Source organism: Dendropsophus ebraccatus, chromosome 4 (assembly GCF_027789765.1).
Source record: "Dendropsophus ebraccatus isolate aDenEbr1 chromosome 4, aDenEbr1.pat, whole genome shotgun sequence".
NCBI classification, from domain to species: Eukaryota; Metazoa; Chordata; class Amphibia; order Anura; family Hylidae; genus Dendropsophus; species Dendropsophus ebraccatus.
Window position 1 is genome coordinate 159,631,065 of NC_091457.1, and position 14,083 is coordinate 159,645,147.

Here is a 14,083-nt window from a genome sequence, read left to right on the forward strand (position 1 = left end):
GGCAAAACTTTATCACTACTACATCATCACTTACTCACAATAAGTAAAGGCTTTTGCGAAGCATGTAACCAACAGAAACACTGTCACTCCTGCTACCCATGGATACGACCACGCTGGGTGAGGTGCGTTGCCGACCCCTATTGAATCAGAATAGGTCTCATGCATGGCACTCAGTGGTATGATCACATGCACAGTTGCCCGATCTTCTGGCGGCAGGAGCGACTAAACAACGATCGGGTGAAGATTCGTAATGACAGGTGTTTGATTGATGCAAGGTGAGTGAGCATGGAAACCATTCCCTGCATGGCATTATAAACCAGCTCTAACACGTACCGATCAGCTTATTGCAAAACAAATTAGTATCTTCAAGAAGTAATAAAACTTACATAAAAAAGTAGTGTAGTATAGTAGGCTGAACATTAACTCAGAAGAACAGGGCCGCCCTCCAGCTACTATGTCCGTGTTCTGCACCCGAGAGGGGGAGGGGGGACGAGTACTAAAACCGGCAGCTAGTTACAGAAACCTTACTGAGAAAGAAGTCGCTATCGGGACCAGTGGGTAAGTGATCTGAGCCTCTTACTATATCACCGAAGGGGGGGGATTAGGGTTCAGTTCTGTTTATTCTTAGCACAGTACAATAGTATTTTCTGCTTTTAGATTGTAAGCTCTTCTGGGCAAGATTTACTATCTGATTTATTGTTTGTAGATGTCGATTTATTTTATTACTTTTTCTTTATATTTATTTTTTGTTTGTTGCTTCACACAATGTACATTTTATCACAAGAACGAACATTCTTCTCATGGTGAAATGTGTCGCATTGAAGTCGATGCAAATAACGGCCGTTTTTCACACAATGTATTGAACAACGGCCTTCGTAATAATGGACATGTCGGTTATTTCCGACCGTTCTTTATTGATTTCGATGCTATTTTTAATTCAACAACTGACGTTTTTTTTTTTTTTTGAGTGCCAAACAACGTCTGCTGTCCATATGTTGTGTGAACATAGCCATAGGGTGTGTAAATCACTTCAGTAGCTCTCACAGTGTACTGACCATTCGGCATTGAAGCTGCAAAAACTATGGGATGGATTTAGGCACCAGGATTTTCATCCAATTTGCACCATAAAACTGGGGAACATTCCGGGCACTACATGAGCTTTTAAGAAACCTTTACTTGTTTAACCCCTTCAAGACTGAGCCCATTGATGCCCGGATGTCCGGGTCAAATAAATGCAATCTTCCTCCCCGCCTTCTAAGAGCCATAGCACTTTTATTTTTCTACCTACAGGGCTGGTTGAGGTGTCATTTTTTGCGCCATGATCTCTAGTTTTTATTAATATCATATTGGTGTCGAAGAAACATTTTGATTGCTTTTTATTAGTTTTTTTCTGATATATAATTTTATAAAAGCAGCAATCCTGGTGTTTTTTTGTTTGTTTGTTTACTCCGTTCACCGTGTGGGAACAATAATGTCATATTTTAATAGATCGGACAATTCCGCACGCGACGATATATAATGGGGGAGATTTATGAAAGGGTGTAAATATATACCTGGTGTAAACTGCCCACAGCAACCAATCACAGCTCCTCTTTTATTCTACCAGAGCTGAAACCTGAGCTGTGATTGGTTGCTGTGGGCAGTTTACACCAGGTGTATATTTACACCCTCAGGCTATGTTCACACTGCGTACGAATCCATACGCAGGTCTTACGCTGCCGTACATGTGCGGCTGAAAATACGGGTGTGAGAAAAATAGACATGCGGCCGGATGTGTACGAACCGCGAACATACGCCCGTAGTACAGTTCTGCTTCCCCGGCTTGTTTCGAAGCGATCTGAAACAGGTCATTTACTTGGAAATCTTCACCCAGCCCAATAAAACTGACAGAACCTTTTGGATCAAAAAATCAAGTTCAATTTGGCTGAAATGAGGAAATGGAAATCCACGGCCGTGAGTTTCAACATTTCCGTCCTCAAACAATGGTCTTGTTCATTTTTCACGGCGCCGTATACGATCCGGCCGTAAACTCATATGTAGTGTGCACTGTGCGGGCGTATATCGTATACTTTCAAGCGAACGCATCAACCTCAAAACTACGTGCGTATATTCGCGGCTCGCACTACGGACGTATTCATACGCAGTGTGAACATAGCCTCATATAAATCTCCCCCAATTTGTTAACATCACGTCTCAAGCCCGCGTCAGAGACCAGGAAGCAGCCGGGCAGTGGCGACCTGAGCGCTGCCATACGGCGCCCGCCGCTTGAACCGGGGAGGTGAGTGGATGCCTATGCCCTCAGCCACCTCCTCCCCGGCCAGATCGGAAAAAAAGCCCCCCCGCCCCGCCGGAGTACCGCTTTAAGTTGGAAGTGCCCTGGCCTGCTGCTAGATACAACATGTTGCAGGAGATTGGCTCCTAAGATAAAAAAATGGAGTCCATCTCCGGTAATGAGTAACTTTGAGCAGTAAGCCAGGGAGTGAAGCGCAAAGCCGTGCACTTCTCCTGCGATTGGGGGCTTCTCTGCATATCAAAACTTTTGAAACCTCTGTATGATGGATTAAACATAATTGAAAAAAAAAAATATATAATGATTTACACAACAATGTCCATAGATGGGCCCAGTTTACATTTGGCACATTCTTAGACTGTCTAGTCTAAGTTTATACTATTTAAAGGGGTACTCTAGCAAAAATCTTTTTCTTTCAAATCAACTGGTTTCAGAAAAGTTATATAGATTTGTAATTTGCTTCTATTTAAAAATCTCCAGTCTTCCAGTACTTATCAGCTGCTATATGTCCTGCAGGAAGTGGTGTATTCTCTCCAGTCGGACACAGTGCTCTCTGCTGCCACCTCTGTCCATGTCAGGAACTGTCCAGAGCAGGAGAGGTTTTCTATGGGGATTTGCTGCTGCTCTGGGCAGTTCCTGACATGGACAGAGATGGCTGCAGAGAGCACTGTGTTAGACTGGAAAGAATACACCACTTCCTGCAGGACATGCAGCAGCTGATAAGTAGGGGAATACTGGAATTTTTTAAATAGAAGCAAATTACAAATCTATATAACTTTCTGAAACCAGCTGATTTGAAAGAAAAAGATTTTCACCGGAGTACCCCTTTAAGAATTAGCTATAGTAATTCAGCCTCTGTGTGTTTAGCCTCAACCTAAATATTCCAAATCATTGTATGTCATTACTGTCCTAAAGCCCCTATTACATGGGGTGACATAGAGGAGCAAATAAGCACTGTCAGCGCTAGTTTGCTCTTTGCCCTGTGTAACCTATGGAGAGGGGAGGGGGAGAGGAGGGAGATTAGTCACCGGCAGAGGGCAGAGAACAAAGGTTTACACAGCGGGAGCTGTGTGAAAGCCGGTATTCAGAGGTCAGAGAGGTCAGTGCTGACTTCAGAGGAGATAGCCCGGTGATGTAGCTGTAAATTAACTCTTTGTTGCCCTGTTTTGGGGCCTCATCTCCCTCCACCCCTCCCCTCTCCATAGAAAAATATGAAGACAGGGGGGAAGAGCTTCAAACTGCTTTTTTATGATAAAAATGCATTTTTGGCTAATAAACCCAATTACAAGGTTTTTTAAAATCGCCCGTACTATTGATTTCTGCAGTGACACTTTAACCCCTCTGGGGGCAGGAGCTTATATGTATGATGACAGTAAAATAACCACAGGGTGTTACTGAATACAACACAGTAGAGGCTGCTCACCGTGTCTGGTTGTGCTGAATAGGCACACTGCTTGTATATGCACATAAACCAATCAGGATGATTGCAGCTTCCTCAGCAATAACTCCAGGATATGAAACATAGACATAGGCAGGAGAAAGCGCTGAATTCAGAAGTGCTGCACAACACGAGCTTGGAAGGGCGATTCTTCTTTATTGTAAATCAGATAAATCAGAATCGACGTGTTTTGCGATCATGCTCTTCTCTTCATCAGGTCCATATCACACAACTCTCTCGTGCATGTTTATGCACATATTGGGTTGGCACCAAGGTCGCCAAAAATAAACTCTTTAAACTTTTGTGACTGGCTATAAAGTAGAAGACCAGAGGAAGATAACAAATAGGGATTGTAGCTGGCAGTGGAATGGGAGACAGGAGGAAGAATAATGGTCCCCATACATCTTATATCTTAGTCGGTTGTGCCTGCTTTTCACAGTATAAGGTATATGGGGCTCCGCCAACCATCCACCCATAGATGATGTCAGTGGAGATACGGGTTGGGTGTGATGGATAATCACTGCCACAGTCCTTTGTTCTGGAAGAGATAAGCTGCAGCCAGAGCACTTAACCCTCTCTTCCCCATAGAGAACACCGAGCGCTTAACCCTCTTTTCCCCATAGAGAACACAGGATCTGTCCCAAATATTGTCATATTGCCAAACAATCTCTGGATGATCTAATAGATAATGAAATATTAGATGTTTAGATCTGGTGGTTGTTTGTTCTTATATGCATCTGAAGTTCTATGCATCTGAAGTGACAGGCTGCTCAGCCAATCACTAGCCATGGCCAGGGATTGGCTGAGCAGTCTTTCACTTGAGAGACCGGTTCTAAAGTTCCAGTGGCTGCGGGAATAGAACAGAAGCCAGGAAGATACCGGGAGCGGGCAGGAGCATCGCGGAGCGAGAACAGGTAGGTATACACTCTATTATTTTCTTTACACATTCATCAGCCAACGGCCGTGCATCACTTTTGCACATAGTCAGTGACCGATGATTTTGCATGAGGACCAAAAGACACAATCTGCTGATTTGTCATTGTCATCAGCTGATCATTGTCTCTGTTACTCGGAATGGTAATCAGATTATCGATCCCTGTAATAGAGAAGATCTGGAATGTCTCCCCGCCGAGTGATCAACAGGTCATTAATGTATCATTGGAACATATCCCTCTATTTCTTGTATATGAGATTATAACAATATAAAGGGTCTGAAATCCCCCTCTGTAGGTAGTATCCACAGTAACCAGGTCCCCCTCTGTAGGTAGTATCCACAGTAACCAGGTCCCCCTCTGTAGGTAGTATCCCCAGTAGACAGGTCCCCCTCTGTAGGTAGTATCCCCAGTAACCAGGTCCCCCTCTGTAGGTAGTATCCCCAGTAACCAGGTCCCCCTCTGTAGGTAGTATCCCCAGTAACCAGGTCCCCCTCTGTAGGTAGTATCCCCAGTAGCCAGGTCCCCCTCTGTAGGTAGTATCCCCAGTAGACAGGTCCCCCTCTGTAGGTAGTATCCACAGTAGACAGGTCCCCCTCTGTAGGTAGTATCCACAGTAACCAGGTCCCCCTCTGTAGGTAGTATCCCCAGTAACCAGGTCCCCCTCTGTAGGTAGTATCCCCAGTAACCAGGTCCCCCTGTGTAGGTAGTATCACCAGTAGCCAGGTCCCCCTCTGTAGGTAGTATGACCAGTAGCCAGGTCCCCCTCTGTAGGTAGTATCCCCAGTAGCCAGGTCCCCCTGTGTAGGTAGTATCACCAGTAGCCAGGTCCCCCTCTGTAGGTAGTATCACCAGTAACCAGGTCCCCCTCTGTAGGTAGTATCCCCAGTAGCCAGGTCCCCCTCTGTAGGTTGTGATCACCTGATGTCCAGTCTACATCTGGGTCCGGTCTAGGCGAGCGCTGCCGCATTCTTCTTCCTTCCTTCTGCATTCTGCATCAAGGCCATTTCTCAGTAATATTATGTAATATCCCAGTGGTCCCGGCACGGGCTGCAATGTGTTTCTGTAGGAAAGCCTGTCTGGTTCTGTGTTTTTCAGGGTTTTTTCAGGTTTTTTTTATTCTTTATTTTTTCATTTTTTTCCCCAGTCTTTTTTAGGCTTTTGCAGTCTGTAGAGTTCTTTGTACATCTTTTTGCTGTTAGTCTTGGGTTCTTTTTTTTTTTTTACCTCTTTCAGAATTGCCCATGGGGGTCTTGGAGTGATCGTAGCAGGACGCCCAACCCTAGACAGAGTATAAAAAGTTTAGTTTTCTGACAATTTCTTGACCTGTGGATTGATGTTGACCCTTTAGGAATGCTAGGTTAGGTTCCTGGGTCCTGTAGGAATGCTAGGTTAGGTTCCTGGGCCCTGTAGGAATGCTAGGTTAGGTTCCTGGGTCCTGTAGGAATGCTAGGTTAGGTTCCTGGGCCCTGTAGGAAGGCTAGGTTAGGTTCCTGGACCCTGTAGGAATGCTAGGTTAGGTTCCTGGGCCCTGTAGGAATGCTAGGTTAGGTTCCTGGGCCCTGTAGGCATGTCAGGTTAGGTTCCTGGACCCTTTAGGAATGCTAGGTTATTTTCCTGGGTCCTGTAGGAATACTAGGTTAGGTTCATGGGTCCTGTAGGAATGCTAGGTTAGGTTCCTGGACCCTGTAGGAATACTAGGTTAGGTTCATGGGCCCTGTAGGAATGCTAGGTTAGGTTCCTGGGCCCTGTAGGAATGCTAGGTTAGGTTCCTGGGCCCTGTAGGAATGCTAGGTTAGGTATATGGGCCCTGTAGGAATGCTAGGTTAGGTTCATGGACCCTGTAGGAATGCTAGGTTAGGTTCCTGGGCCCTGTAGGAATGCTAGGTTAGGTTCCTGGGCCCTTTAGGAATGCTAGGTTAGGTTCCTGGGCCCTGTAGGAATGCTAGGTTAGGTTCCTGGGCCCTTTAGGAATGCTAGGTTAGGTTCCTGGGTCCTGTAGGCAGGGCCGCCATCAGGAATTTCGGGGCCCCATACAACCAAAGTGTCTGGGCCCCCCACATTAATAATAAAAAAAATAGTGTGTTCGCCCCACGCCTTGCTGGGAGGTATAATTTGGTTCCGATCAATTCTAGAGAACTGGCTCATATACCCCATTTTCCCCAGTGGCTTAAAATGTAACCTCTGTTATACAGTTATAAAATTGTAGAACCTAAATGTGAACAAGGTGCAATTTAAATGTCACCATACAGACACTTACTTGTATAGCTGCCTCTTGTGCTCTGTATGCAGTGCGTTATATTCACCCTTGCAACGTACAATTTATAGCGTGTCTACAAGCCCAGCGGGGCTCATTATGATGGAGACTAAAACTTATACAAGAGTGGGGTAGGGGTTCCCCTGTATTCAGAATGCTGTTGAGTACTAGGCAATGCCCCGTTTGGGGTTATTGAATTTCGAGGGTCTGGGGGGCTGTTTGATTTGTATATGTTCACCAATAATAATGCCCCCAGAGGTGCCCCCATACACTAATAATGCCCCCAGAGGTGCCCCCATACACTAATAATGCCCCCAGAGGTGCCCCCATACACTAATAATGCCCCCAGAGGTGCCCCCAATGAGATAATAATGCCCCCAGAGGTGCCCCCATGAGCTAATAATGCCCCCAGAGGTGCCCCCATATACTAATAATGCCCCCAAAGGTGCCCCCATATACTAATAATGCCCCCAGAGGTGCCCCCATATACTAATAATGCCCCCAGAGGTGCCCCCATATACTAATAATGCCCCCAGAGGTGCCCCCATATACTAATAATGCCCCCAGAGGTGCCCCCATATACTAATAATGCCCCCAGAGGTGCCCCCATATACTAATAATGCCCCCAGAGGTGCCCCCATATACTAATAATGCCCCCAGAGGTGCCCCCATATACTAATAATGCCCCCAGAGGTGCCCCCATATACTAATAATGCCCCCAGAGGTGCCCCCATATACTAATAATGCCCCCAGAGGTGCCCCCATATACTAATAATGCCCCCAGAGGTGCCCCCATATACTAATAATGCCCCCAGAGGTGCCCCCATATACTAATAATGCCCCCAGAGGTGCCCCCATATACTAATAATGCCCCCAGAGGTGCCCCCATATACTAATAATGCCCCCAGAGGTGCCCCCCAAGAACTAATAATGCCCCCGGAGGTGCCCCCATATACTAATAATGCCCCCGGAGGTGCCCCCATACTCTAATAATGCCCCCAGAGGTGCCCCCATACACTAATAATGCCCCCAGAGGTGCCCCCATACACTAATAATGCCCCCAGAGGTGCCCCCATACACTAATAATGCCCCCAGAGGTGCCCCCATATACTAATAATGCCCCCAGAGGTGCCCCCATATACTAATAATGCCCCCAGAGGTGCCCCCCATGAACTAATAATGCCCCCAGAGGTGCCTTCCATGAACTAATAATGCCCCCAGAGGTGCCTTCCATGAACTAATAATGCCCCCAGAGGTGCCCCCATATACTAATAATGCCCCCAGAGGTGCCCCCATATACTAATAATGCCCCCAGAGGTGCCCCCATATACTAATAATGCCCCCAGAGGTGCCCCCATATGCTAATAATGCCCCCAGAGGTGCCCCCATATACTAATAATGCCCCTAAAAAAACAAACATCCTACTCACCTAATCCGCACTGTGCAGGCAGCAGCTCTTCCTCCTCCTCTTCGGGCTCCATCTTGCGAGCCGCAGGGACGGGACTTCCGGCAGGCGTGATGACGTCACATGATCACGCCTGCCGGAGAGGTCACGGCCCGGCCTCCCATAGGCTCCTGGTATGAAGTGCCGGCAGCCAGGCCTGTATTTAGAGTTTATGCTGCCCTAGGCACTTTGCACGCTGAGGCGCCCCCCCTCCCCCCATTACTGTACATGCATGGTATATACCCTGGCACTTGGGTGTCACTCTGCTTGATGCCCGCTGTTCTCATCAAACAAATGAGGAGGAAGGAAGGAGGCCGGGGACGTCTTAGTTTGGGGGCCGCTTCTGTCTAGTGTTGGACTGGGGTACCTGGGGCCCACCAATATAGAACCAGTGAGACACGACATGCTGACCCCGTCCTTTCCTGAATTCATCTGTATTTGTGACAAATCCCTACATTTATACAGCTCTCAGGGTATGCTGGGAGTTGTAGTCTCTGAGAGGACAACCCTGTAATAAATCACTGTGTGCAGAGGCTCCTGGTGGCTGCAATCTGTGGGTGACATCAGCCCTGAGGGTCCAGCAATACATCTGTCTACACTGTACTACAACTCCCAGCATACTCTGAGGGCTGCAGACTGTCAGTACATGCTGGGAGTTGTAGTGCCTGCAGCTGTTGTAGTTGGGTCCTATACACTGGATGCTTTGTAGCATATAAGAATACATAGATCTGTGGGGGCTCAGTGCAGGGAAGTGACCCCAGAACATCACTAATAGGGGATAGAACAACAACATCTTCCCCTATCCCCTATTAGTGATGTTCTGGGGTCACTTCCCTACACCGAGCCCCCACAGATCTATGTATTCTTATATGCTACAAAGCATCCAGTGTATAATGCACCTAGGACCCAACTACAACAGCTGCAGGCACTACAACTCCCAGCATGTACTGACAGTCTGCAGCCCTCAGCATATGCTGGGAGTTGTAGTGCCTGCGGCTGTTGTAGTTGGGTCCTAGTTTAAAAGTTTGCGCTAGTGTACTGTAGTGTCCGCGGGGCTGTGTCAGTACACTACCGCAAACAATACACTGACCCTTATAGACCCCAATGGTACACAGGCTCTGCACACTATAGAAGTGATTACAGTGCAGTTACTAATGACTCACAGGTGACGTCTTCTCCGATTGCCGTCGCTTCTTGCTTTCTTCTCCATCTGGCGCAGCGATCAAGAAGACTTCTCCGACCACAACTAGTCTGCAAGCAGGCAGCTGGGGGTGACTGGGGCAGGAGGGCAGCTGGGGGTGGCAGGGGAAGCCGCTGGGGTGAAGGGGAGAAGCTGGGGTGACAGGGGGAAGGAGAGCAGCTGGGGTGACGGGGAGGGGGAGCAGCTAGGGGTGGCAGGGGGAGAATCTGGGGAGGCAGGGGGAGAATCTGGGGAGGCAGAGGGAGCAGCTGGGGGCAGGGGGAGTAGATGGGGGCAGGAGGAGGAGCAGATGGGGGGCAGGGGGAGAAGCTGGGGTGAAAGGGGCAGGGGTAGTAGATGGGGGCGGGGGGAGCAGCTGGGGTGAGAGGGGCAGGGGTAGTAGATGGGGGCAGGGGGAGCAGCTGGGGTGAGAGGGGCAGGGGGAGCAGCTGGGGTGAGAGGGGCAGGGGTAGTAGATGGGGGCAGGGGGAGCAGCTGGGGTGAGAGGGGCAGGGGGAGCAGCTGGGGTGAGAGGGGCAGGGGTAGTAGATGGGGGCAGGGGGAGCAGCTGGGGTGAGAGGGGCAGGGGGAGCAGCTGGGGGGGCAGAGGGAGCAATGTGGGGCAGAGGGATCAGCTCAGGGGCAGCAGCTGGGGTGGCAGGGGGAGTAGATGGGGGGCAGGAGGAGCAGCTGGGGTGGCAGGCAGGGGGAGCAGATAGGGGGCAGCTAGGGTGGCAGGGAGAAGATTGGGCAGCTGGGGTGGCAGGGGGAGAAGATGGGGGACAGACGGAGGAGCAGCTGGGGGGCAGGGGGAGCAGCTGGGGGTGCTGGTGGAGAGGCTAGGGGGTGCAGGAGGAGAGGCTGGGGGGTGCTGACAGAGAGGCTTGGGGGTGCTGACGGAAAGGCTGGGGGTGCAGGAGGGTAGGCTAGGGGGAGAGGTTGTGGGGTGCAGGAGGAGAGGCTTTGGGGTGTAGGAGGAGAGGCTGTGGGGTGCAGGAGGAGAGGCTGTGGGGTGCAGGAGGAGAGGCTGTGGGGTGCAGGAGAGGCTGTGGGGTGCAGGAGGAGAGGCTGGGGGTGCAGGAGAAGAGGCTGGGGGAGAGGCTGGGGGGTGCAGGAGAAGAGGCTGTGGGAGAGGCTGTGGGGTGCAGGAGGAGAGGCTGAGGGGTGCAGGAGAAGAGGCTGGGTGAGGCTGTGGGGTGCAGAAGGAGAGGCTGGGGGGTGCAGGAGAAGAGGCTGGGGGAGAGGCTGTGGGGTGCAGGAGGAGAGGCTGGGGGTGCAGGAGAAGAGGCTGGGTGAGGCTGTGGGGTGCAGGAGGAGAGGCTGGGGGGTGCAGGAGAAGAGGCTGGGGGAGAGGCTGTGGGGTGCAGGAGGAGAGGCTGGGGGGTGCAGGAGAAGAGGCTGGGGGAGAGGCTGTGGGGTGCAGGAGGAGAGGCTGTGGGGTGCAGGAGGAGAGGCTGTGGGGTGCAGGAGGAGAGGCTATGGGGTGCAGGAGGAGAGGCGGGGGGGTACAAGAGGAGAGGCTGGAAGGGGGTACAGGAGGAGAGGCTGGAAGGGGGTACAGGAGGAGAGGCTGGAAGGGGGTACAGGAGGAGAGGCTGGAAGGGGGGTGCAGGAGGAGAGGCTGGAGGGGGGGTAGAGGAGGAGAGGCTGGGGGAGAGGCTGTGGGGTACAGGGGGTGAGGCTGAGGGGTACAGGAGGAGAGGCTGAGGGGTACAGGAGGAGAGGCTGTGGTGTGCAGGAGGAGAGGCTTTGGGGTGCAGGAGGAGAGGCTAGAGGAGGTACAGGAGGAGAGGCTGGGGGTGCAGGAGGAGAGACAGGGGGGTACACGAGGAGAGGCTGGAGGGGGTACAGGAGGGGGGGTACAGGAGGAGAGGCTGGAGGGGGGGTACAGGAGGAGAGGCTGGAGGGGGGTACAGGAGGAGAGGCTGGAGGGGGGGTACAGGAGGAGAGGCTGGAAGGGGGGTACAGGAGGAGAGGCTGGAGGGGGGGGGTACAGGAGGAGAGGCTGGAGGGGGGGTACAGGAGGAGAGGCTGGAGGGGGGGTACAGGAGGAGAGGCTGGAGGGGGGGGGTACAGGAGGAGAGGCTGGAGGGGGGGGTACAGGAGGAGAGGCTGGAGGGGGGGGTACAGGAGGAGAGGCTGGAGGGGGGGTACAGGAGGAGAGGCTGGAGGGGGGGGTACAGGAGGAGAGGCTGGAGGGGGGGTACAGGAGGAGAGGCTGGAGGGGGGGTACAGGAGGAGAGGCTGGAGGGGGGTACAGGAGGAGAGGCTGGAGGGGGGGTACAGGAGGAGAGGCTGGAAGGGGGTACAGGAGGAGAGTCTGGAAGGGGGGTGCAGGAGGAGAGGCTGGAGGGGGGTACAGGAGGAGAGGCTGGGGGAAGAGGGAGCGGCCGGGGGAGCAGAGGCAGGTCCCCCCTTCCCATGCAGCTTTGGTCCGGTGAGCTTCCGGCACACGCTGCCTCTATCACTGGCCGGAAGCTCACAGCTGCAGCCCCGCGGTCCAGGAACTTCTCTCCTGCTCGGCGCGATGACGTCACGTGCGCCGCTGCCGAGCAGGAGAGAAGGACCGCAGGGCTGCAGCTGTGAGCTTCCGGCCAGTGATAGAGGCAGCGTGTGCCGGAAGCTCACCGGACCGAAGCGGCACAACCCCCCCCCCCCCCCAGGTGGCAAGGGGGGCCGTGCGGGCCCCCCTAGCATAGCGGTCGGGGAGGGGGCGGCGGCCGGGGGAGGGGGCGGCGGCCGGCGGGCCCGCCGGGCCCCCCCCCCCATGTCTCTTAGGGCCGGGCCCCATACGGCAGTACCGGTTGTACTGCCCTATCGGCGGCCCTGCCTGTAGGAATGCTAGGTTAGGTTCCTGGGCCCTGTAGGAATGCTAGGTTAGGTTCCTGGGCCCTGTAGGAATGCTAGGTTAGGTTCCTGGGCCCTTTAGGAATGCTAGGTTAGGTTCCTGGGCCCTTTAGGAATGCTAGGTTAGGTACCTGGGCCCTGTAAAGCTGAAAATATACAAAAATGTAATGTTAAAGTGTCCAGTATTGGGATAGAAGCACCAACTGAAACGGACCTTGTCAGACTGGAGAGAATACACCACTTCCTGCAGGACATACAGCAGCTGATAAGTACTGGAAGACTGGAGATTTACAAATCTGTATAACTATCTAGCACCAGTATCCAGCGCTACAAAAACATGGCCACTTTTCCCCCTCTCTTGTCTTCAGTTCAGGTGCGGTTTGCAATTAAGCTCCATTTACTTCAATGGAACTGAGTTCCAAACCCCACCCAATTTGGAGACAAGAGAGGGGGAAAGTGTCCATGTTTTTGTAGCGCTGGATAACCCCCTTTATATTTAACAGTACTGTACTAGGAAGGGTATGCATTGTACAAAGTTTCGGTAGACATGTAAAAAGTCATAGCAGACACGGCAACTAAATTTTTTGTTCTATTTCACATTGTGGAAGAAAAACTACAAAAACATCTGTGTGGGGTTCAAAGGAAATCTTTGGCTAAGGCTGGCCATACAGTCGGGGCTCTTGTTTGTCTATATCTCCCAATCCCCTGATAAACATGGGTGCTTGGCTAGACGTGTATATGTATGCTGAGTGGGGAGAGGGGTCCTCTGGTTCTGGCCTATCAGGTTATATATTCGGTCAACCTGTTAGTTATGGCTTTGGTTGTTCATATCTGTGGCAAGAAGTTGAGAAGCATTGTCCTCATCCATCAGCCCTGCCCCCACACAAGCTCTATGTGATACGATTGGCATGATGTTATTGTGGTGACCTCCGGAGGCCAGGTATCCATCCACAGACAGCAGTTTCGGGGGGTTGCCCCTCATCAGTGTGGAGCAGGATTCTAGGTAGGTGGAAGCAATGCCTAGTAGAGCCAAATGGTCATAGATGTCAGTCTCCAGTCTATTGTTTATATGTCTATGAAGGTTTGCTGTAAAGCATGACTCTAATTGCTGTTAATCAGCGCAGTCAATATGGCCGCTCCCAATAAAATGTGGTAAAAGTTGACTTTCCTAACAGTGTTCTGTTCTCTAAAGCTGAACCCAACACACCACCATGGGTAAGAAGGTCGCCGTGATCGGTGCCGGAGCCAGCGGACTGCCTGCAATAAAATGCTGCCTCGATGAAGGTTTAGAGCCAACGTGCTTTGAAAGAAGTGACGACATTGGAGGACTCTGGAGGTTTAAGGTACAGTCACATTTATATTGAGGGAGGTTTATCAAACATGGTGTAAAGTGAAACTGGATGATTTCTCTGTAAGTTCAAATTGATGGCACAATAGTTACTAAAACTCCTCTTAAATATACTAATAAGATGATCCGGTCACAGAGAAGCAGAGGAGATACAGCCGCTTCCAGTCTCTGCATGGATATACCTGCTATATCCCTGAATAGGTGTGCCATTGCTGTTCTGTATTCCTATATGTAGGTTGGTATTCTGGGCTGAAAGTGTCTTCATGTATTCCCACCACTAGAGGTCGCACAGTGTGTTTATTGATTGTCAGATACAGCTAAAGGTATTTATGTAAAGGGTTAAGTGT

The 14,083-nt window shown here is 51.1% G+C and overlaps 1 protein-coding gene across 2 annotated transcripts in view; it reads left to right on the plus strand.

The window, feature by feature from the left end:
• The first annotated feature begins 469 nt into the window (after positions 1-469).
• The window catches only part of LOC138790094 (flavin-containing monooxygenase 5-like), a 37,066-nt gene continuing 23,452 nt past the window's right edge, over positions 470-14,083 (plus strand). Inside the window, exons 1-2 of one of the 2 annotated variants that reach the window (XM_069969052.1) lie at positions 470-558; positions 13,581-13,731. In XM_069969052.1, the coding sequence (XP_069825153.1) occupies positions 13,600-13,731 (132 nt within the window). In that variant the 5' untranslated portion in view covers positions 470-558; positions 13,581-13,599. Of the gene's footprint in view, positions 559-13,579; positions 13,732-14,083 lie in introns of both variants that reach the window. The other variant, XM_069969051.1, reaches the window with a different exon arrangement.